The sequence below is a fragment of the Columba livia genome, chromosome 6 (assembly GCF_036013475.1).
Source record: "Columba livia isolate bColLiv1 breed racing homer chromosome 6, bColLiv1.pat.W.v2, whole genome shotgun sequence".
Taxonomy (NCBI): Eukaryota; Metazoa; Chordata; class Aves; order Columbiformes; family Columbidae; genus Columba; species Columba livia.
In genome coordinates, this window is record NC_088607.1 from 37,070,664 (window position 1) to 37,095,872 (window position 25,209).

The 25,209-nt window shown below is 44.5% G+C and overlaps 1 protein-coding gene across 4 annotated transcripts in view; it reads left to right on the forward strand.

Moving 5' to 3' along the window:
• Window positions 1–25,209, forward strand: part of PRKG1 (protein kinase cGMP-dependent 1) — a 442,922-nt gene that overhangs the window by 249,007 nt on the left and 168,706 nt on the right. For all 4 annotated transcript variants that reach the window (XM_065068161.1, XM_065068160.1, XM_065068162.1 and 1 more), the window contains one exon: window positions 17,526–17,631. In XM_065068161.1, the coding sequence (XP_064924233.1) occupies window positions 17,526–17,631 (106 nt within the window). The remainder of the gene's footprint in view (window positions 1–17,525; window positions 17,632–25,209) is intronic.

The following is a 25,209-nucleotide window of genomic DNA, read 5'->3' on the forward strand; positions in this document are numbered from 1 at the left end:
GAGGTTCTCCTGCCCCTCTGCTCTGCCCTGGGGAGACCACACCTGGAATATTGTGTCCAGTTGTGGCCCCTCAGTTCCAGCAGGACAGGGAACTGCTGGAGAGAGTCCAGCGCAGCCACCAAGATGCTGAAGGGAGTGGAGCATCTCCCGTGTGAGGAAAGGCTGAGGGAGCTGGGGCTCTGGAGCTGGACAAGAGGAGACTGAGGGGTGACTCATTCATGGGGATCAATATATAAAGGGGGAGTGTCAGGAGGATGGAGCCAGGCTCTTCTCGGTGACAACCAGTGACAGGACAAGGGGCAATGGGCTCAAACTGGAACACAAGAGGTTCCACTTAAATTTGAGAAGAAACTTGTTCCTGGTGAGGGTGGCAGAGCCTGGCCCAGGCTGCCCAGGGAGGTTGTGGAGTCTCCTTCTGTGCAGACATTCCAACCCGCCTGGACACCTTCCTGTGTAACCTCATCTGGGTGTTCCTGCTCCATGGGGGGATTGCACTGGATCAGCTTTCCAGGGCCCTTCAACCCCTCACATTCTGGGATTCTGTGATTCTGCTTCTTCTTTTGGAGTCTTTGTATAGTGTAAATGCCTGGTATTTTGATAAAAAAATGCATTTTCTAGACAAATAAACTTCACTTCTCTACTTCCCGTTGATAAATCTCATCTTCAGAGAGGATTAATCGAGATTGGATAAGAGCAATTCTGTAAGAATGGATTTGGAATGGCCAAATGAGCCACAGTCCCAGCAATTTTCTGAAAGGATTCCAATGCAAGTCTTGTTAAATAAAGCTGTGGGATGCGGACCTGCCAGCGGGGCAACACTGAACCGATGCTGGAGCGAGCGCAATTGCTCTGGAGCGGCAGAACCACTTGAAATAACCCACCATCTAAAGATAAATATTTTCTGGACAGGTTTCAGCAGAGCTAAGCCCCTGAGCCTGTTTTAAAAATGTCTGTGCTGAGCTTGCTTGACCTGGTTAATTAAGAAGGATGTTAAAAGTTGTCTCTTAAATGAGAGCGTTTGCAAAGCAGCTGGGACAGCCAGTCCTGTTGTCTGGGAGATTTAACCCCCTTTTTTGGGATTAATCTTGGACTTCTGTACTTTAAAGGTTAAAAATGGGCTGAAACCTATTTGAACAGGTGAATAGATCATGTCACTGATATTGATGCTGGGTGCAATAATGGGAACCTTTCTACATATTGAACATGTGAAGTGTGAGGCTGATGGTCCCTCTTCTGCAGCCCTGCCTTGTGCTAGGGGATCATTGGGAAGAGTGAAAATCCACTTCTTTGAAGGCGAGGCATTAAGTCCTTTTCTCAAAGAACTTTGAGTTAAGTCTGTCCTGAAAGGGCAACATCTTCATGTTGAAAAAAAGCAAACCACCTCCCCTGTTCATCACTTTTCTTCTTGCTTGCCCACGAGGCGGGCAGTGTTAATTGAATTTGTCAGAATTACCTGTCCTCCATGGCACGGGTTTGCATACATTTAGTGCAAGGGAGTGCCTGAATACACCTCACATGCAATTATTTTCCCCCCATGACACTAATTTTCCAGGGTTGGGTATTTTGCACAAGTGAAGCCACAATGCCAGAGATACCAGTAACTCGATCTGGGATCTATATCTGATTCTGCTGAGGAAAAATAGCGTTTCTAAAGGATATTTTCTGTTTGCAAATACGACAGGAGAGGGAAAAGGCAGCAGTGTGGGTCTCTCTATGTCAGGATGACATTCATCTCAGTTCTAAGTCAGCACCGCGGGTGCTCTCCGTGTTTTTGGTGGTGCTGTTGATGCACCCTCATCAACAAAAGACCTCTCTGGATTAATGAATGTGTTCTTAATTAGCACCACACCGCACTGAATCCAAGCCCAGATCTATGTCTGGGCTACACGGGATCCATCAGCAGCTCCTCCTCTGCTTTTACCTCCAAAACGTTTGATGTGGTCATCAAACTTTATCCCATTCGCGCTCATCTTTCACCTTCGTTTTCAGAGTGGGTTGGGCAGCAGGAATCCAGCTTTGATTCGGATTTTATGCAACTGCAAATGACCAAGTCCAGCGTTGATTTGGGTTTTATGCAACTGCAAACGACCAAGTCCAGCTTTGATTCGGGTTTAATGCAACTGCAAGTGGGACCAAGTCCAGCTTTGATTTGGGTTTCATGCAACTGCAAATGGGACCAAGTGCAGCTTTTGATTTGGGTTTTATGCAACTGCAAACGACCAAGTCCAGCTCCTAACGAGCAGCAATGACATTTAGGTAGCTCCAAAGTCAACGAGCAAACTTGCCAGGGCAAGGCAGCGTCAGCGCGTTTTAACCTCAATTACCGCTTGCCTTTGGGATGCAGCATCAAGTTTTATGTGAATTATAAAAAATTACTGCTGGCTGGGGACTGGATAAATTTTCAAATAATTAATTAATGTTATTAGAGGCAGAAAAAAGGCTCTTGAATATACGTGTTTTAAAGATGATTGCTGCTCGCTGAGATGCCTGCTACCACCCCCAGTTTGAAGTTGGCAGCGTTTTTCATCAAAGTCAAAAGGATTTCTAATGATGGAATGATGCTTCTGCAGATCAGCAAGGGATTTTTAGTTGATATATATATTAATCAACAGCCATTATAGCTGTGTGCTCCTTAACGACATCAGTAAATGCATCAGAAACTTTTCTTATTGCAAACTGTCCTTTGCAGCATGCATTGAAAACCCCACAAGTTTCTCTAATGAAATACACAGTGTTATTTGCTTTCTGGATTATGTATTTAACGGCTTGGAAAATAGCTCCTCGTGAATCACGTTAAATATTCTGTCACCCGGAGAAAGTGACTGTGTCAGGAAAAATGTTCTCACCACCCAGGTGGGATGGTCGGAGGAGCAAGATTTGGAGGCTCTGGACAAGCGTTAATGATTTCCCTGTGTCCTGATGTGCTGGGACCTGGGAGGGAGGGATGGGGGCCTGTGATTTTGGGGACATTCATCTCACAAAGGAACCAAAGAAAGCAAACAGAGAAATTGCAGCTTTTTCTGTGCCTTTGGCTGTGTGCTCTGACGCTGGTCCTTTCTTCCCAGCCTTTATATCCCCCATTCCTTCTGCTGAAAAATTCCTTATGTTTAGGTTTCTTCCATTAAGCAGCTGTACCCAAGCAGATGTTGTGCCCTTAGCGTTGCCACTGGCTCTGACCGCCTCCAGGTTTGGTTCAGAGCGTGGTTGGCTGTTGCTTTGCTACGTGAAGCGGTTTTGGCACCTGCCAATGAGTTTCTTCTCAGTGGGACCCAAGTGCTGGGTATCCAGACCTGTCTCTGCAACCCTACAAGGTTCTCCCACGTTGACTTCAGAAGCAGACACCCCAAAAAGGCTCTCAGGCGATGCCCCAAAGTCATTCTCGTGCCCCTTCCTGCATCTTTGCCCAGGTGTGACATCCCTTCACTTCCTTCACTCATGTCCACTTCCCCAAAACCATCTTTCTTTTTACTATTATCTCTTTTTTCCTAGCATTATCTTCTGCTGTGGCCCCGTCCGCCCTCCAGCCCATGGTTGGTGGCTGGAGGTGACCTGGTTGTGGTCAGGTGGTTGGATGGGTGGAGGTGACCTGGCTGTGGTCAGGTGGGTGGATGGATGGAGGTGACCTGGCTGTGGTCAGATAGATGGATGGATGGAGGTATGGATGGAGGCGACCTGGCTGTGGTCAGATAGATGGATGGATGGAGGTGACCTGGCTGTGGTCAGGTGGATGGATGGAGGTGACCTGGCTGTGGTCAGATGGATGGACGGACAGATGGACAGACGGCTGGATGGATGGATGGATGTGACCTGGCTATGGTCAGGTGGATGGATGGGTGGATGGATGGATGGAGGTGACCTGGCTGTGGTCGGGTGGGTGGGTGGATGGATGGATGGATGGATGGAGGTGACCTGGCTGTGGTCAGATGGATGGATGGACGGACGGATGGGTGGATGGATGGATGGATGGAGGTGACCTGGCTGTGGACCACAGGCCGTCAAGGGACCATGTGTGGTTCTGACCATGCAGTTCTCCCTGTCTGAGCCGAGTGTTGGAACCAGCCCCCTTAGTGCAGAGCCAGGGGGGTTCTCCCCAGAAAGGGAGGAGGGGACGGGGTAAATGCTGTGAGAGGGAGAGGAGAAGGTTTCTCTGCTGGTCCCCTGTTAAATGCTGTGTGGAGAGACCAGCCCTGGCTGTCTGGGCATAGGAAAATACTGAACAGTCAAGGTTTTGTAAGTTCTTAGGGTGCTTTAAGGCAATGTCGTATCTCCTACCTCCTGCGTTCTCATCGGGTGACTAACAAGACCTTGTTTTCAAAAGACAAAGCGCTCGGTCCTTCCGTTTCCTAAGTGATATTTTGAAACTGCCCTTTTCCATTTCCCTGCCCGTGCTCTCCAGTATCCGATGTTATTGATGCTGTTTGACTGTTGCTTTATTCAGACTGTGGTCGTCCACTGGTTTTCGAATACAGGAGCAAGTTCCTTCTCAGAGATCAGGTCATTTCAGGAAGATGTAGACGCAGAGACTGGAAAAACAAACAGGCTGAATCACAACCGGCTGTCAGACCTTACACACCCTCACTGGGGAGGCTGGACATGGCGAGGAAATAACCCTCCGGGAGGACGTTTGAAATCTGATTAATAGGTCTCAGGTGTTATCGTCTTCTTTTAATAAGAAATGCTTTGGGAAGTAGAAGTGTAGCTACTTGTGGCTACACTGGAATTCTTCCCCAAACCATTTTTTCTGAAGGAGGGGTGAGCCTGTGATCCTGCCTTGACTAAAATGACCCATTTATGAAGGAGGCAACAATCTGTTGAATAAGTATATCCCAAAATCTTAACTCCGGTACTGAATCAAATCTAATATAGACTCCTGAATGGGATTGCTTGTTAAACCTCGTGAGAGTAAACACGCTGTCAAAACAGACAAATGGCAAAGCAGCTCAAGCAAGGGAGTTTTCTGATTCCTGCTGGAAAGCAGAGTTTGTTTCAGCAGCCCTACCCAGCTCACAGCAGCAACATCCACTGGTTTGGCTTTGATATATTTTAGGTGAACGGTTGTATATTTTACTTTTGCCGGCTGTTCCGCTCAGTACAGCTGGAGCTGTTCAAGAACTAAGAAATGTGACTTGCTCCCTGCTTTGCCATTTCTCGTTCTCATAGGCATTGCGCTACCAAATGCCAGTGTTTGCCATTGTATTAATGGAGCTATTAAAAGCTTACCAGTATTTTAGGCTATGCAGTGCTGTGTGAGCCGAAAGAAAAAGCTTTAGCAGCCCAGGATTTGCTCCCTAATGCCAGAGTGGTTGGTCACAGCTTTTACCACCAGTGCTTTGCTATTGCTGAGCATCCCTGGTGCGCCATGTCATCTGGGCATCACCAGCAGCAGAGCCCTTAAGTACAGACCGTGACCCCCCGTAATAATCTAATAATAAAAATTATGGGGTAGAAAGGTAGAGGCAAGACTGCATGATGTGGCTTGCATGTCTCTGACGGCACGGTCACAGAATCCCAGAATGTGAGGGGTTGGAAGGGACCTGGAAAGCTCATCCAGTGCAATCCCCCCATGGAGCAGGAACACCCAGATGAGGTTACACAGGAAGGTGTCCAGGCGGGTTGGAATGTCTGCACAGAAGGAGACTCCACAATCTCCCTGGGCAGCCTGGGCCAGTGTTCTGTCACCCTTACTGAGAAGAAGTTTCTTCTCAAACTTAAGCGGAACCTCTTGTATTCCAGTTTGAACCTATTGCCCCTTGTCCTATCACTGGTTGTCACCAAGAAGAGCCTGGCTCCACCCTCCTGACACTCACCCTTTAGTTATCTGTAGACATGACTGAGTCCCCCCTCAGTGTCCTCTTGTCCAGCTCCAGAGCCCCAGCTCCCTCAGCCTTTCCTCACACGGGAGATGCTCCACTCCCTTCAGCATCTTGGTGGCTGCGCTGGACTCTCTCCAGCAGTTCCCTGTCCTGCTGGAACTGAGGGGCCACAACTGGACACAATATTCCAGGTGTGGTCTCCCCAGGGCAGAGCAGAGGGGCAGGAGAACCTCTCTGACCTACTGACCACCCCCTTCTAACCCACCCCAGGTACCATTGGCTTCCTGGCCACAAGGGCCCAGTGCTGGCTCATGGTCACCCTGCTGTCCCCAGGACCCCCAGGTCCCTCTCTTGGAAAGCAGAAAGGTTCTTGCACAACTGTTACCAAGGGTTTTATTGGTCTGTGGTTACAGACCTTATCGACAGCTACTTTGCATTAGTTTCTGGTGTTACTGTGATATTTTCCCCAGCCAAATGCTGTCATTCGTGTCCTCTTCCCATGGCCCAACACTTACCAGCTTGGGCGTGTCAGAATTACAGGGAGAAAGAAGCTGCAGCGACTGGAAGTCCAGAAAAGAAAATGTAAAGAAAGAGGAGATGAGTATTTGAGTCATAGTTTAAACCTCAGGTAGAGCCTTGGAACAGTATTATCTTGTCACTTAATTCAGTTACTTCTGTCCAGCACAGCTGGAGCTCCTGTGTAAAATTGTGGCTTGGATTATTTTCACGGGCAATGAGGGGCAGGAACGGAGTGGTCTGAGCCTGGTGCTGCTCTTGAGGCGTCTGTGAGACACCCCTTAAAAAGCAAATAGAGTAACTAGATCCCTATGATTGCTGATGGGACGGGGTTCTACAAAGTGTGCTCACTGCGAGTGTTCGTGCTCAAGAGAGAAACATCTTGATTTGTGCGAGAACCAGGAACTCGTGTGTTGTGATGCAGCAAGCAGATGCTTTTAATCCTCATTACCTGAGCTGGCAGGGAGCTGAGCGTGAGTTATTTAACTGTTCTCTTGGAAATCCTGCTTGTGGGAAATAAATACTTTTAAAATGTGGAATTATGATGAAGTTTGGTTAGTGTGGAAGGGAAGGGAGGGAAAAGAAGGGAAGGGAAGGGGAAGGGAGGGAAGGGAAGGGGAAGGGAGGGAAAGGAAGGGAAGGGAAGGGAGGGAAGGGAAGGGAGGGAAGGGAAGGGAAAGGAGGGAAGGGAAGGGAAGGGAGGGAAGGGAAGGGAGGGAAAGGAAGGGAATGAGGAGAGAGGAGAGGAGAGGAGGAAGGTTCTACGTTGTTGGGGTTTCTCTTTGCTTAATATTCCTGGTGTGCCACCAAGGCGCAGCTTCACGTTGCTGGATTTCTCACAATAGTGTTCTTCAAACTCATCTCTGAAAATGTAGCGTTATTTGCAGACAGCAGGTGTGCAGTGAAACTCAGAACCGTATACAATATTTTGCTGAAAATGACGCGAAGTAGCAAAATCTCCACTTGTGCTGCTGTACTTGGACAAGTTTGTGGCTGGTTGTGCTGACTGAAGTTTATGCGGCTGCTGGTTAGGAGCCCAGGGGAATTTTAATTGAAATAGGGAAAAAACAGGGTTTTTTTCAGCTAAAACCATCACTATTTACAGAATAATTTGTCCCATTGCCTTGCTTAGTATTATACGGTCCAAAAATCCCTCATTTTTGTATGTGTACTGTTGCTTAACAGAGTAAGACTGTTCTACTAATAACATGGTGTAAAAAGAAATTCTTCCCATTGCTTTGCATACCGACAGCTGCGTTTTTGCTCTTCCTTTGTATTTATATTTTTGCATGCCATCGTTTCAGAGAACAATCTAAATTTGTGAGCAGCTCTGAGCTTTGGTAGCAAAACGAATTGGAGCCATGCACTTGAACTGACTTGAACGTCAAAGAAGTACAAATATATTGGCGCAACGGTGTGTCTGGTCAATTAGTTCCACCTGGTGAAGGCAGAGATGGCACTTTGCTCATTCTTGTTGTTATTATTCATGAATTAAAGCGTCCCGCAGTGCGGAATTACGAGTGCGAGTGTCTGGCTGTGTAAATGGATTTCCGCGTGGGCTTGCACTGATCGCTCCGGTTCAATGAGCTTGATGGGAAGTTGGTGGAGGGGTGACTGTGGGGGCTAAATAGCCGAGTAGCGCTTCGAACTTGGGAAAGAAAAGAAGGAAGAGAAAAAGAAAATGAAAGAGAGAAAGAAAGAGAAGAGGAGGAGGAAGAGGGAGAAGAAGAGGAGGAGGAAGGGGAGGAAGAAGAGGAGGAGGAAGGGGAGGAAGAAGAGGAGGAGGAGGGAGAAAAAGAGGAGGAGGAGGAGGAAGAGAAAAAGGAGGAGGAGGAGGTGTAGGAGGAGGAGGAGGAGGAAGAGGAGGAGGAGGAAGAAGAAGAGGAAAATTAAAATAGTGATTTGGTACTTTTTAGAAAGTATCATTAATGTAGCTATATCTGAACAGCTCTTTAAACAACTGTCTTCCTCACCAAACCATTCAGCAGGTGGATTATTTCCAGCTGGTGTTGGGTGTAAGTGCTCCCTTGGGTGGAGAGGGAGCAATGGAAGAGCCCAGGCTTATCTTTGAGGAGAAGATTTGGGTTCATCTACCGGAGAACTGGTGAATTCCGGAGAGCTGAAGTCTCAGCAAAGCTTCCTCCTCCAAGGCCTCTCTGCTTTTCCAGCGATATCAATATATAGTGCTTGACAGCTCACAAATTTTCCAAGATGTAATTAAGGACTTTGCGCTTCTCTCCTGTATTTTCCAATCATTCTTGCATTTCTCAACCCCTTTACAATTTCAAGTGTATGTCTCTTTAGGATACCAACGATTGGCATGAATCATTCAGTTAAACCTTTACTCCCTACGAATAATCAAACTAATTCTAAACTTGTGCAAGATCATCTTAAGAATTAACCCAAGGTCTGCCCTGTTGGTTTGTATTTTCTTGCTGGCTCATTGAATTTATGGTTCTTTTATCAACTCTCCAAGCCGCTCTATTTCCCCAGATCATTTTTCAGTGTGAACACGACGATTTTTGTGGTTTTCAAATTAAAAGTATGAAAGAGGCTCTTTCAGCAGAAGGACCATCAAAGGGATCCTTGTCCAGCCTTGACGTCTTCAAGAAACAGAACAACTTGTGGGATGTGTTTCTTATATATCATCTTCCCGGATTTTTCCGTGAAGCTTTGGCAGCGTTCCTGACTGGACCAGGAGCCGCAGTGATTCCACCTGGGATTTTCCTGCACTCTTTAGGACCTTTTTTCTTTCCATCCCAATACCACACGATTTTTCTGGCCCGTTTTTGTTTGCTATCGGTGAAACGATTCCTCCCTTCCCAAATTGCAGACCCCTCGTGCAGCCCCATCTGCATTGCAGGGAACTGCTTTCTACACTGGGGATTCTCTGAGATGCTTCAGCTCGCTCTTATTACTTTTTCCTTTGCTTTTTTAATGGTCTCCCAGGCTGACTTCTTTACTTGTCAATGCCTTCCCTTCCAAATTAGGGCAGTACTAAGATACCTCCTGTAATTGGGTTTATTCAATTACCTTGTTCGTGGGACTCCTTTAGGCAATGAACTAGAACTGAGTTGTAGGTCTCTTTAAAATGTGAATATATTACTCATTACTCTTAGACACAAGGTTTCTCGGTGATGCCTTTACAATCTCGACATACCAATGAGGTGACGTGTCCCAGGCTGAATCTCACACCCCCATGAGAATTTGGGCTTTGTTCTCTTTTTCCTTTTGCAAATAACTGGAGACATTTTACTCCAACCCCTCTTGCTTTCATTGCATTAAGCTAGTTGTTTGAGCAACTAAATTTTAGGCTTCTGACCTGCATTAGACCCTTGTTGGTTTTCCATTAATCTCACCTGATGCACATCACTCTCCATCAGACTCAAAATAATACTTGAAAGTATTCTTTCCAAGCTACTTTATTAAACTTTCAGCTTTCATCTTTCATATGGATGTTCAATACTAGAATGAATACAATATCTTAAATGGCTTGTGAGCTTTTGCTCATACGATGTAAGTTTAATTAAAAACCTAGAAAAACTTTTGGATCATAGGAATGTAAGAAGAGTAGAACTACATTTATACAGAAGGGATGAAGAAGAGATGACATAGTAAGAGTTATGTAAAATAGCAGCTTAAAAAGAGCATATTAGGACATCTAATTAGCAGCTTTTGTAATACAAGTAGCATGTTTTGAAATTCCAAGGGAAAAAAGTCCTGATGCAACTAAAGACTTTGATAATGCTTAATTAATCCTTGTCACAACAGCTCATTAAGGCCAAGAAGTTATGAGTCTTCAGAAGAGGACTGAGATATTTTGAGGAGGCAACAGGAAGGTTGTGAACTGCAGTAGATAAAAACAAATGACAATATATACAATCAGCCATGGGCCTTCAATAAATAAACCCACCCAGGCTGGCGTTATTCCTGATTAATTCAGTAGATGTTCAGTTCTCTTTGAAATGCTGGGTGAAGGTGGCGGTTGGGGCAAGAGGTTGGATTAGTCGGTTCATTCTTCTGGCAAGAAAAGTCCTGGGATTTGATATCTAATGTGGATTATCTAATGTGGATTATCTAATGTGGATTATCTAATGTGGATTATTGTATTGATAGATGTCATATCTTAAGTGTGAGGATATTTTCAGTTGTAAGCCCTATGATGAGGAGTAAGGATGGAATCGTCTTTGTTGAAGTCAACCAACATTTGACTTGAAGTTTTCCAAGGGCCTCAGCGCTTGCACCAGCTGGTCAAACTCCAGTTACCTTTTCTTTATGAAGAATTTCATTCTTCTCCTGCTGTGATACAAGATTTTTAGGGGGGAAACCACCCACGGTAAGAGAACCAAAGAGGCAAGAGCTCCATGGGGTGGACACGGGGGAGCCTGGGTGGGCCCAGCTCTTCTCTGAATCCCAGATGGAAAAGGTCTCCCCACGGGGTCCTCCAGACACCGAGGACATCCCTTCCTCTGAAGAAGACCAACATCATCCCATGGGCAATGGGATGAGTTGATCCTTTCTTATTTTTTATTTGAAATAGAGCATTTTGTGGACTCTGCAGAGTGCAGTCGCTTCAGTAGGAGTTTGCCTACGTTCTCCAGCTTAATACACCAAAACTATTGGTTTTACAATAGTGAATTCTGTTACTTGTAATTAAATATCAACAGTTATTCTCTGTACTAGTTTTTTACTAAAGATGAACAGGAAGACTAAAGATGAACAGCAGTAATTTCCACTGAGTCATTTCCACCTGCGGTGTTTCATGCTGTTTTTCCCAGCCGTCTTCATCGCTCATGTTACCACCTCTCGAATTTGATTCATTGACTTTTTAATACCAGAGGTGTTTTTATTCCGCTGGGAAAGAGCAGAGTTTGCTAATAACCATTTCCATGGGGTTCTTTTCTTAGTCAGATCTGATCTTACCCAGGCATGTTTTGTTTCTCTGGAAAATATCTGCAGTTCCTTGGGATGTTTGGGGTGTTCACAGTTTATTGTAGCGGGAGCGGAGGTGTCTGGAGAACTTCTCATTGAATTATGTCCTTCCTGCTTTGCTTCCTCCCCACATAACCTGAATATATTGTTAGTCACCGCAGAAAATTTTAATGTAAAATTCAAGTTAGTCAAGCTCAAGGGGGAAAACAGGAATATGAAGGATCAGAGTAAAGATGAAACTGGCTCTGCCCACTTCAGGTCATATCAATAAATGACGATTTCAGGCACAAACAGAATGTCTATTTGAGCTCTGCTTTAAAGACCAGTACCAAATAAACCGGCTGACGGGGGGAGGTGGATGTGATACAACCTCATCCTTCGCTGGCCGCCAGGAAGAGCCACAGCTCATTCCTGAGAATGCAAAACAATGCTTGAATGCTGCACTTTTCCATGGCCAAACGTAACGTTACTCCTCATTCCACACACTGGGAGGTGATAAAATCCCCATGGGGTGTTAGGGGAAAACAGTGTTGGGGTGAAGTTGTTGTTGCGCCGCTGCCACAGTTATTATATAGGATCTTGAAACAGAAACGCCTGAGAATAGGGAAATCTATTCTTGCGCTAGCTGTTAAATACACATTAAATACAATCCAGCGTTGCTCTGTGCCGTAGCCCGACATGGAGTCTGCTCGGGCCACAGTGTAGCAGGCGTAAAACAATTCAATATGCTCCTTCTGTTGAGTTAAAGATGCTTTTTGTTGTCATTTTATAAGAGGTACATGGCGAAACACGAGTAACTGGAAATGACTGCGTTCTCCCCATCGGTAATTTGCACAATAATCCCTGCAACGTCAAACCCAAGTTTGTTAAATTTGGGTGGAAATTTTGCATCTCGTTAGTGCCACAGAGGCCCTGAGGACACAAAGATGCCGCTGTCGCTTTGCCTGAGGCGGATAAACACACTGCAATTTGAATAAAATAGCCTGAAAGCAAAAGCGAGGTGATGAATTGTGGCTTATGGTGCAAGGCGATAAAACATTCCGGGGCCGATAACGCCACCCGAGAGGATGATTCACTCAGTGATCCTTGAAACACGTGGAAAGGCTTCACCGAGCACGGGAAAACTCCGAACGAAGCTAAAAGATTGCAGGGCCATACGAGTATTGCATTGCATTTTGAAATAATTCCGGGCGCTATTCTGGTGCTTGCTCTGATTTAAGGATTTAAAGCAGAAAAGTAAGCTGGGCTTAAAAGGTGATTTTTCCAATAATACAATGCAAAATGAGCCAATATTTTCAGTTTCATCTTAGCAGCTCCACCTGAAGGGCTCACCCCAGCTACGTTAACATGTAATATATCATTTTATATAATACATATAACATAAATAATACTTGTGATGCTTTTTGGTGAACATTTTTTCACTTAAAACTGTTTTTCCCCCTATTTCACTGCGGCTGAGAAAAGGAGGAGCTCAGATCAGAGCCTCAAGTTCATGATTCTGAGCTGCGGGGATACGACGACAGTGTTAAAAATTAAGATAATTAAGTCTTAGAGAAGATCAATAATGAGTAGCTCCTATTATTTAGTGCAATAGATGGAGAAAATTGGAATACTTTCTCTAATTTTTATTGTAGTGCCTCATTGGTGCTTTTTGTGTAGCGAGGGGCATGATGGCAGAGCGGTGGATGTGGTCTACCTTGACTTCAGTAAAGCCTTTGACACAGTCTCCCACAGCATCCTCACAGCTAAGTTGAGGAGGTGTGGTCTAGACAATAGAGTAGTGAGGTGGGTTGCAAACTGGCTTAAGGAGAGAAGCCAGAGAGTGGTAGTCAATGGTGCGGAGTCTAGTTGGAGGCCAGTATCTAGTGGAGTGCCTCAGGGGTCAGTACTGGGGCCAATATTATTCAATATATTCATTAACGATTTAGACGAGGGAATAGAGTGTACTATCAGCAAGTTTGCTGATGACACTAAGCTTGGAGGAGTGGCTGACACACCAGAAGGCTGTGCTGCCATCCAGAGACCTGGACAGGCTGGAGAGTTGGGTGGGGAATAACCTGATGAAATTTAACAAGGGCAAGTGTAGAGTCCTGCATCTGGGCAGGAACAACCCCAGGTTCCAGTATAGGTTGGGAAATTACATATTAGAGAGCCAGTGTAGGGGAAAGGGACCTGGGGGTCCTGGTGGACAGCAGGATGACTATGAGCCAGCACTGGGCCCTTGTGGCCAGGAAGGCCAATGGTACTTGGGGTGGATTAGAAGGGGGGTGGTTAGTAGATCGAGAGAGATCCTCCTTCCCCTCTACTCTGCCCTGGTGAGACCACATCTGGAATATTGTGTCCAGTTCTGGGCCCCTCAGTTCCAGAAGGACAGGGAACTGCTGGAGAGAGTCCAGCATAGGGCAACGAAGATGATTAAGGGAGTGGAGCACCTCCCTTATGAAGAAAGGCTGAGGGAGCTGGGTCTCTTTAGTTTGGAGGAGAGGAGACTGAGGGGTGACCTTATTAATGTTTATAAATATATAAAGGGTGAGTGCCATGAGGATGGAGCCAGGCTCTTCTCGGTGGCAAACAGTGATAGGACAAGGGGTAATGGGATCAAGCTGGAACACAAGAGGTTCCACTTAAATTTGAGAAGAAACTTCTTCTCAGTGAGGGTGGCAGAGCCTGGCCCAGGCTGCCCAGGGGGGTTGTGGAGTCTCCTTCTTTGGAGACATTCAAAACCCACATGGACATGTTCCTGTGCAACCTCACCTAGGCGTTCCTGCTCCAGCAGGGGGATTGGACTGGATGAGCTTTTGAGGTCCCTTCCAGTCCCAGACATACTGTGATACTGTGACTTCGAAACAATTGATTGAAATCATTTCAGTCCACTTATCATCAGGAATTTAGTGGTGACCATGATCAACACTTTTAATTTAAACCCGAAGGGCAACATCTCCACCCCCATCCAGTTTCAAGCCATGAAATCCCCATTTGTTTAACCACTCTGTGCTTTAATTTGCATTAATTAATTAATTAATTCTAATTATCTAGCGCCTTCGTTAGGAGCTCACACCGCATCCTCATTTGGATGGGATGGCTCATCTCTGCCATGCAATTAAAGCATTGCTGCTTTTCTCCATGCCTTGGAGTGAAGGAGGAGTGCATGTGACAATGTATATGTTATAATACAACTGATTGCGATTGCGTTACGCGCTGTTAGAAAAACAAAACGAAACCCCGACTATAAAGTTTTAGTAGGAAAAAGCATAAAAGAGGCAATAAACTTGAATTGTAGTATCACTTTGATTGCAGTATAGTATGTTCTATTATTGGGTAGTCCTAAGCAACTCCCATTACATATGTATGCACTCATAAATATATCTCTTTGAAGCTGTTAATATCATCAATTCTTACAGAATTTATGCTGTTCCTTCCATAACCCTCTAACACATTTACAGAGGTTTTAAAGCATAATGGGAGATGATGCTTGCAGCTGATTATAAGGGTCTTATTGACATTTAAAGCTCTACTGTGATTAGCCATTATTAAATTGTATGTTTATCATTAGGCAGGATAAATGTGCATAGAAAGTATCAGGAGTGATTATAATTAGCAGTGCAGAAGCACATTGTCTGCACTTCACTTCTGAACTGCATGGTCCTTATTAGCACAGCTCGCTAGTGCCCAGCTCTATGTAGAACTGAGGGGTGTAGATTTAAAAAGACACAAAATATAATGTTTACTATGTAAATATATGGCCTGTGTCTGTAAAATTATAAATAATTATATGGGCATATTTATGTATGTGTATATTTATTTTTTTATATATATATTCATGTGTGTAGGCTTATGTAATTTTACGTATCTGTAGTAATGGATATAGAGTCTGACATATATAGGTATAGATATGGGTATAGATATAGATACAGGTGTAGATATAGATGTAGATGTAGGTATAGATATGGACATAGATATATAGATGTAGATAGGTATAGATATCAATACAGGTATAGGTATAGATACAGATATAGATACAGAGATATAGGTATAGGTATAGATATGGATATAGATATATAGATGTAGATAGGTATAGATAGATGTAGATACAGATGTAGGTATATAGATATGGATGTAGATATATAGCTACGGATGTAGATATATAGCTACAGAGAGATATAGATAGAGATATAGATATAGATGATATAGATATAGATGTACCTGCGGTGTTCTGGCCTCGGTCCCATGCTCCCCGGCCAATTGCCAACTGCAGAGATTTGTTTGATCGGAACGGTTTCCAGCAGCAATCAAAGGATCTTCATTGTGCTGGAGAGGCACCAAATGACGTTTTCCCATTTACCGAAGTGCATGAAGAGCCGGAGCACAAGCTGCTGGGCTCTGCCCTTTGGGGACTGATATCAAATATGATATCCGGAAGCACTGGAGGAGCATGAGTCCCTTGAATGTGTCCGTTCAGCACCGAGTGGCCAGCATTAGAACAGGATGAAACCTTTCTTTTTCAGTGCTGTTTGCTTACGATCCATTCAAATCCATTGGGATGCAGCAGCAGAGAGAATTGTTTCCAGGAAGGAAACAATTAGAATCAGAATTATGGGACGTAACAGGAAAAAAAGGTGACTTGAAGTATTTGTTGTCCTCTGAGCTCACTCAACTAGTGTGGTCAGCTTAATAGCTATGCCCTTGCTATGAAGATTGTATGAAAGAAATAGAGGTGGAAACTTGCATTTCCCACTGAAGGATGGCAAGTACTTTTGAGGAGCAGATAAGATGCGTTTGTGGTACCTGTTTGTGACAGGGCACTGTGATGCTGTTGGACGTTTCCATCCAAAAAAACCAACCAACCAAACCACCAACCTGTCCTTTATTCATTATTTTCACATTCACTACGTGTTTTTATTTTAAATATTCAATTATCAATGAGTTTTTTGCCATTCCTGACTAAGCAAGTCGCCTTTTTACCTTGTGCGACAACTACAGCACATTGAATACAGACCACAGTTGTCTGTTCCTCTCCGAACAGAGTGCAAGACTCATTTTGTTCTCCAGAAATCTCTCATCCCAAAGCTGTGGGTCATTCCTTCCCACCAGCTTGATTATAAATCTAAAAAAGCCTTCTCAAAAAGGAGTTTCTGCCTTGAAAATGAGAAGAGGTTTTAAATGTGACGCATTCGCAACGCAGTTTGAGAAGCAAAATTGGAATTTGCACATTGAAGGTTTTACATACTGCAAAGGTGCTTAGGGAGGGAAAACTCATTAACCAGGGTGTTTATGAACTAAAGGACCAGCAAATAAAAGCCAAGTAATTTCTCGGGTTTTTATTCATGACAATATTTGGAAAGGGTTTTTAGAGTCTTTTTGCTCATTTCTGTTCCCTGTAGTGAAAGGGGATATGGGGATGAAATTAATTACACGCTGGAAAAAAAATAACTATAAGTGCAGAGGTCTTTAGAGTAGTTGTGTTTTTAATTAAACTGTTTCTCTAAGGAGAAGCTCTATTAGAAACTGTATATATGCAAACATCTATAGTTAATGCAAATATCTAAACCACATCGAAGATGAAAATCGGGAGCCTGTGGGATCGTGCCCATCCCATTCACATCGTCTTGGTTTCTCGCTTTGTGCACCGGTAATTTGTTGCATTTGGGTTTACAACTGGACTTTGCTTCTGAAATATTCTATATGGTGTAGTGAATGGTGCGAAACACGGAAGTCTTGGAGTTTTATCCAAGACCTGAAAAGTCAAGTTGGAACCAAATGACTCAACGCATCCCCACTTGGTAGGTGCTCAGTCGTTAGGATGTGACGCTTGGTTCTGGAAAGCTCTTGAGGTCGAGGAGAAATGAGTCATTTACTTTGGGATTAGGGTGAAACCTTCCTGGATTTGCCACTGTGAGAAACAGGATAATGCACTAAAAGTGTCCCAAATCTCTCGGATTTGTATGTGACGACGTGTCCCAAGTTACGGTGACTCACCCCATTTCTTCCTTGCCTTGATTCCCTCTCATCTCACAGCTGCTTCTCGATGCTCTTTCCAAAACCCCACGTACTACAGCTAAACTAAAGCTATTTCAGCTCATTTCAGTGCACGCTTAGCCCATCGTCCAGCGGATGAGTTTTACGTTACCGGTTTGAAATGTGTCCCCATTTTCATGCTTTCTCACAAATTAATTTGTTTGCTTGTGCAGTTCACAACAGGTTTTTCCAATTTTGACATTTTGCTAATTACATTTTTCCCTTGTTTTGTTGTTTGTTTTTTTCCAGCTCTCGTAAATGTGAAACTTTGGGCTATTGATCGGCAATGTTTTCAAACAATAATGATGAGGACAGGCCTCATCAAGCATACTGAGTATATGGAATTTTTAAAAAGGTATGACACTTGTTTACTTTCTCCCCAAACCTGCCATCCTCATCTTTTGACTCTTTTTGTGTGTGTGTGCAGTGTTTGATTTGTTTCCTTCTCATCTCTTGTGGTTTCATTTGCTGTTTAACTCTCCGCAAGCCTTAGAAGGATCTTGCCACAGTTTGGTTCCATTCCCATTGGGAGTTATTGAGTCACGCAGCCAAGCTCCGAGAGAAAAAGCTTTAATGAGTCACTCAAAGTGTATCTTATTAAAGAAAATACCCATTAAAACCAAAAAAACCCACCTTTTTCTAGAGAAAAGTCTGTTTTGGAAGCTATAAAGCGAGTCTTTCAGAGCGTGATAAAATGCGACAAATGGGGAGGAGGATAAAATGATGATGCTGGATTGGGGATTTGAGCCAAATCTTTCACATTTGGGCTCTTTTCCCCCACCTCTCTCCCGGGGAAATCTATACCTGATTCATTTCTTTTTGTATTTTGGATTTGGCCCATTTGCAGCACACGGAAATGTTTTAGCAACTAATTCAGAAGCTGCTTCTTTATTCCAAAGAGGTTTTTGGGGAAATGTGCTGTTGTAAGATCTAGAAGACCCGAGTAATGATACACCCCCTTCTAAAGGATGTTTTGAGTGGAAAATTAGTCCTCCGCAGCCCTATAACAGGTAACAGGTCTCCCTAGTGTGGTTGTACTAATTTTTGCCCTACTGTGTCATGTGCTTGATTTCCTTTTGTTTCTGATCTGCTTTTTTATGTGTTTTCAAGCATAAGGCTTCTAAAATTGGAAAATCACGCATCGTAGGTTTGCTTGGGCGTTCAAGCAATGTAAACGGGAGGGTCAGGCTGTATTCATTTGACTTTCAATTGGTTTTTCTTCTGTTAGTACTGGAGGAAAAAGCGAGTAGAAAAAGAATATATTATTAGTATATATAAATAGCTATTATTGAATATACGTAATATATTAGCCACTTAGATCTGCCCAGCTGACTCTTGGCTGGGTTGACATCCCAGCTCCTTGGGGCCTGGGGTTTCACCCGTGATTATTTTCAGTCGTGGATAAAGTAAATAACAACAAAATAATGACACTCGAAGAACTGACCCAGGCAGCACGAGAGGACCAGGAGCTCCATGGAGACTGTTGTGCTGCTCAGAGGTGACATCAAAGCGTAGGCAACAAAGTCGGGCCTTTCCCAGGTGTCGCAGTTGATGGTTATTAACAACCAGCCTCAGGAGAGGCAGCAGAACCTGTTGCCATACCAAAAGTGCTTAAAAAACCCCTGAATTCAAACACGAGCAAGCCTTGGCCTTGTGTGCCGGTGAATGAAACCCCCAAAACGAAGATCAGATGGGGTTAGAGCCTTAGAAACTACACACACGTTAAGCTCTTAAGCTTTGAGTTTTAATAGAGATTTTCTGAAAGATTGTCAAGATGAATTTGGATGCGGGTTCCACGGAGCCTGCTCAGCTTTGATTTAAGAGCAAACAGTGTGAGGAAGAACCCAAGAAGCGTTTTCCCGCGCTGTGTCTGAGCTCCTGGGCCACGGCCCGTTACAGGGTGTCCAGCACATAGCACTCCTTAGAAAGGCCTAATGTTTTCTTCCTTAAAACATCCGGTTTGAACTCGTACGCGAGAGTTGTAGTGTGGGGCGGATAGCTGGAGGAAAGCCGTCACCCAATGGGATCTACCCAGCGTGTCTTCTAATTGTGCTCTGTGCATCAATAGCTACCTCGAGCTCAACAGAAATGCCATTTATTGCGTAAAATGCTCATTTTTAAAGGGCGCTTTCCTTCTGTTTTTCAAGGAAAAAATAGGTTCCGTCTTGAAAACGTGGAGTATGCCAATTGCTGACCTTATTCTGTGTTCCTTTTGTTTCTTTCCTAATTAATAACTGGTTGAAAATGCTCTCATTAAGAAATTAGATGAAATAGAAACAAAAGCTTCAATGGTGCCTGTTGAGAGGAAGGGCAGTGGGGATGGAAAGTGTTATTTTCTGCTTGCAGTGTTCTAAAAAATTCACCCTGTCTAATCTTGTAATTAATTGCAGTAATGTCATGGTTATTCTCGTCAATAACATATTTTCACCTAGGAACAAACTGCAATAGAAATGCAGCTTTTGGGGATGAACTGACAGTGTTTGTATCTCTGCATTCGTCTTGCTGCACTTGTGTCACTGGGGCTCCTTGGAGTCATTATATATCATTATATGAAATATATGCGGCGGTTTTCCCGTGTTTTTTCCATGGAAGACACATCCCAGTGACATGGAGTGTGTGTAATACAGTTTATTCTTCTGAAAAGAATATAAAACTATTAAAAAAATTTATATTAAAAAAAATAATAAAAGGATAATTTGTGGTCAAGAAATTATCACAGAATCCCAGAATGTGAGGGGTTGGAAGGGACCTGGAAAGCTGATCCAGTGCAATCCCCCCATGGAGCAGGAACACCCAGATGAGGTTACACAGGAAGGTGTCCAGGCGGGTTGGAATGTCTGCACAGAAGGAGACTCCACAACCCCCTGGGCAGCCTGGGCCAGGCTCTGCCACCCTCACCGGGAACAAGTTTCTTCTCATCTTTAAGTGGAACCTCCTGTGTTCCAGTTTGCACCCATTGCCCCTTGTCCTATCACTGGTTGTCACCGAGAAGAGCCTGGCTCCATCCTCCTGACACTCACCCTTTATATATCTGTAAACATGAATGAGTCCCCCCTCAGTCTCCTCTTGTCCAGCTCCAGAGCCCCAGCTCCCTCAGCCTTTCCTCACACGGGAGATGCTCCACTCCCTTCAGCATCTTGGTGGCTGCGCTGGACTCTCTCCAGCAGTTCCCTGTCCTGCTGGAACTGAGGGGCCACAACTGGACACAATATTCCAGGTGTGGTCTCCCCAGGGCAGAGCAGAGGGGCAGGAGAACCTCTCTCGATGTGTTTTTTGCAGTATTTCAGGAGCTCTCCGTGAAAGAAAAAGCCGTGTTTCAGCTTCAGAAGTCACAGGAATTCTTGTCTGTCTGATGTGTTTGGTTTTTTTTTACAGCTTTAAGTTCAGTTTGAGCTGGGGACACCTGAGGGTACCTGGCGGGCGGTCTGTATTTGCGGGAGGTGGGTTCACCGAGCACCCTGCGCAGGCGGGCGCTGGAGCGGAACTGAGACGGTGCACCGCGGTATCAACCTGTCAGCTTGCTTCTGCCCTTTTACAAGAGAAATATTCTTTCTCAGCCTTCAGTGGAGAGAAGGTCAGGGTAAGATTTTTGTAATGAATTAGTTTAGCAGCCGCAGTCCAGACTCAATCCCCTGTGAATGCTGCTAATGCATGTGAAGGGGCTGGGGCAGATATTTTATAAGCGATAGAAGTTTAATATTGACCAAGTGCTTTTTAATCTAAGGAAAATCTTTGCTGGAGGCAACGCACCACAAGGAAAAGGAGAAGTGAAGAGAAGGAGAAAGTCTCATGTTCTTGTTGATGAGGAAAGGAGAGGAATAATTGCTACTTTATGTGATGTGTGAGCATTTCAATCAAGGCAGCCGCAATAACCCGGTGAAGGGGACTGAAGGCAGCAGCCCCTGAACCACTCCAAAGCATTGGTGACAGTGGCTGCTCTATTTGAAATGTGGCTTAATACAAATGGGAATAAGACTGTGTCTCATTTTATAATGTCATTGAATCTTAGACTCATAGAGCGGTTTGAGTGGGGAGGAACTATTAAAGCCCATCCAGTGCCAGCCCTGCCATGAGCAGGGACATCTTCACCCAGGGCAGGTGACAGTGCTTTTGTTCCAAACGTCCCTCCCTGAGGCCATTTAGGGTTTTGCAGAAATGGTGAATTGATCCATCTAGTGGGAAAGAAACGGTTGTAGGGACCAGGGATGCAGAGATGGAAACCGCGGGCTCCGCGGTGGAGCCCACAGGTAACAGCGGTAATAAGACATCTGCCGTGGTGAGGATTTTTGAAGCATTTTACTTTCTTTGTCCATTGTTTTTTAATTATTATTATTTATTTAACTTGGAGTTTTCTTGGGGATGTAAAAAGTAATTTACCAGTACTACATTTACATTTTAAAGGAGAACATAGCCACATATGTCCTTTTTGTCCCCCACTACCAATAAGGAAAAGCACCTTCAAAGATGCGCTCGTGATCTCAGTAGACACAAGATCCTGTTTTGGTTTAAATCTCTGCCATCTTCTTTTAGTTTATTCTACTGTAGTGGTTCCAAATCAGCATCATCCAGGTGAAATCTGTTCTGGAGGTCCTTTATGGGCTTTCTTGCACAGGAAAGAGACAGTTCATTTATCCCTAAAGGTTAAAATGTAAAGCAATGAAGCTTTGTAACCTCTCATAGAAAGAAGGGAGGAAAGATCATGCACAAAGATTCACCATTGCAGGAGTAAAAACCAACAGAACAAATAGAATCCAGCTTAGTCAGCAATCCTGCCATGGAAGTTGGAAGAGAGAAACTGGTTTTTTAAATAAATATCTGTAAAATGTGCCGAAGATAAACCAGCCCAGGAGCCATGGGAGCAATCTGGGCAGGGGCGAAACCGGCACAAACTGGAGCGAAACCAGAATCAGGCTGCGGGTACCGGTGCAGGATCCGTGTCGTGTGTATGGTTTGCAGAGGATGTTTGCTTGGAAATGGTTTGTGCCTGTTCTCGCAGGTTACACAAAGTCCGGAGCTCTGGGAACACTTGTGTTTCTGCAGTGGTTTAGCCCCTTGCTTCATTATAACTGGTAATTAATTGAGCAGGCAAGGTGATGTCAGGAATTAGGACTTTTTCTCTCGGTTCTTAGCCTTTAAAAATAATGATGTTTATTTTTACTCATTTTTAATTCCAAATCCTTTTTATTTTTTGAAGGTGAATGCTGTCATCAGTTCTTCCCATGATCAGAATCACATGTTATTTTTTTAACACCTGTAGAGTTTGATCTATTAGAGAGCAGTGTAGGGGAAAGGGACCCGGGGGTCCTGGGGACAGCAGGGTGACCATGAGCCAGCACTGGGCCCTTGTGGCCAGGAAGGCCAATGGTACCTGGGGTGGGTTAGAAGGGGGTGGTCAGTAGGTCAGAGAGGTTCTCCTGCCCCTCTGCTCTGCCCTGGGGAGACCACACCTGGAATATTGTGTCCAGTTGTGGCCCCTCAGTTCCAGCAGGACAGGGAACTGCTGGAGAGAGTCCAGCGCAGCCACCAAGATGCTGAAGGGAGTGGAGCATCTCCCGTGTGAGGAAAGGCTGAGGGAGCTGGGGCTCTGGAGCTGGACAAGAGGACACTGAGGGGTGACTCATTCATGGGGATCAATATGGAAAGGGGGAGTGTCAGGAGGATGGAGCCAGGCTCTTCTCGGTGACAACCAGTGATAGGACAAGGGGCAATGGGTTCAAACTGGAACACAAGAGGTTCCACTTAAATTTGAGTAGAAACTTGTTCCTGGTGAGGGTGGCAGAGCCTGGCCCAGGCTGCCCAGGGGGGTTGTGGAGTCTCCTTCTGTGCAGACATTCCAACCCGCCTGGACACCTTCCTGTGTAACCTCATCTGGGTGTTCCTGCTCCATGGGGTGATTGCACTGGATGAGCTTTTGAGATCCCTTCCGATCCCTGACATTCTGGGATTCTGTGATCTCAGGTACAGATCAATCAGCAGGATGCAATTAGTGGTAAACCAAGGCTTAATGTGGATTATAGCGGTACAAACAGGACCAGAATCTGGGCCTCAGTGTTTGCAGTGATGCTTCAGGCCAGCGGGGATGGTCACACTTGACTCGGTGCTTGTTTGGAGAAAGAAAACGCCTGTCGGTAACTTTGAAACGGGTAGAACCCAAGATGTATTAAGGTGTTCGGGTTTGTTTGGAGTAATCCGTCCTTACCAAATTAACATTTTGTATTGTAACATGATGTGGATGTTTGTGGCTGGATGTACCAAGAAGCTTGTTTTCCACACTTGGTGGATGCCTTGGATGGCTTTGCGGAGATTTCTCTTAGACGAGCTGAGGAGGCAGCCCAGAGTAACTGGTTGAGACTGGTTAGGCTGTTGTGTTACATGGTGATAATCTCTGGGCCTTTGATCTATCAGCTATTCATATTTAACACGTCCAGGTTAGTCTTTGATCTATCAACTCTTTAAAATGTCCAGGTTCGTCGTTCACGGCCTGTCTGCAGCAGAGTGGAGCTGAACAGTGATACTTGTTATTAGAGCATTAGAGATGGATAAATCATGATGAACTGTAAAAGATGAGGCATTTTGGAGTCTTTTCAGGCCCAGTTTGGGCTTCCCTGCCTAAAGAGATACAAGACAAACCAGCATTGAGATGAAATGGGGTGTTTAGGAGTTGTTTAAGTCAGCTCTGAAGCGTGCTGACATGAAGGGCTCTGTCTGTTGGGAAATCATCTCAACCGCAGGGGAAGGGTCATGATGATGAAGTAGGAACGATAGAAAAGTGAAATACATACATGTAACAAAATATGCTGCTGATGAAATTGAATAACCGCTAGAATTAGTTCTTTTGAAATCAATGAGTCTAGGTAGCTTACATCAGAGAGTTGTTGAGGGTGGGGGTTTGGTCATTAACACTGATTTTAATGAATCTTGCAACAGCTCGGAGGTTCCAGAAGTGGAAGGTGGAGTTTATGTCTGACCTGTGTTGATGAAATGGGCTGATACTGGTCTTGAACAAAATATACGGCAGCTGAAATGGGTTTCAGACCGTACAGAAGATGTCAGGATTGTGAGATGTAAACCTTGGGAGGTTTTTTTCGTGTCTTTTAGTTGGTGGAGCAAATCTGGATGGTAAGTGTGGAAGCATTGGTGTTCTGCAATCAGACATGTGTGAGAAGCTTGACCTGGCGTGTAGGAGCTGCAAGTTGGCTTAGAAAAGGGTTGGAGGGTCTGCATCAGTGGCTGGAAATGAAACTAATTCAATCCTGGGGCAAAAATATTGAAGAAGCCCTTCTATGGAGAGTCTGAACCAGGACAGGGATACGTTGCATGGGATTGAGAGAAGAGCCATGGAAGTGATGATGGGGTTGGAAAAGGTGTTTGATACTGAGGGACACAAGGAGCTGAGTATGTCTGGTCTGACCTAGAGAGGACAACGGAGTAACATGGTCACAGTTTATGCATGGAAAAAGTCTTTAATAAAAGGCTCTTAAAAAAATAGAAAGAATATCGAAGTGAGGATAGCAGTGAGCCTGGTGTTATGGCAAAGGTAATTCTTAACTGTTGAAACAATATGAAAAGGATTATGATGGGTTGTCTTGTTCATTTCAAAATCACATTTTGATATTTTTCTAAAAATTGCGTTGTGCTTTAAGCAATTAGTTCAAAAAGTCCCGTGTTGCACCAGGAACAGAGTACACAGTTTATTATCTGGCTTTTCTGATTTACTAATCTGTTATTTGTAATTGAACTGATACCCACTGAGAATGATTCATGCAAGTTTTGATATTGGATTTAACGTTTAGGAGGAATCACAGAAAACTTGTTCCTGCTGCCTTTGTCCGCGCGAAATGCTGTAGTCTTTACTCCTTCATTTATAAAACAATACTGATGTGGTTTGCTGCCAATGTAGAAAATAGCAAGGGGTGATGCTCAACCATTTCTC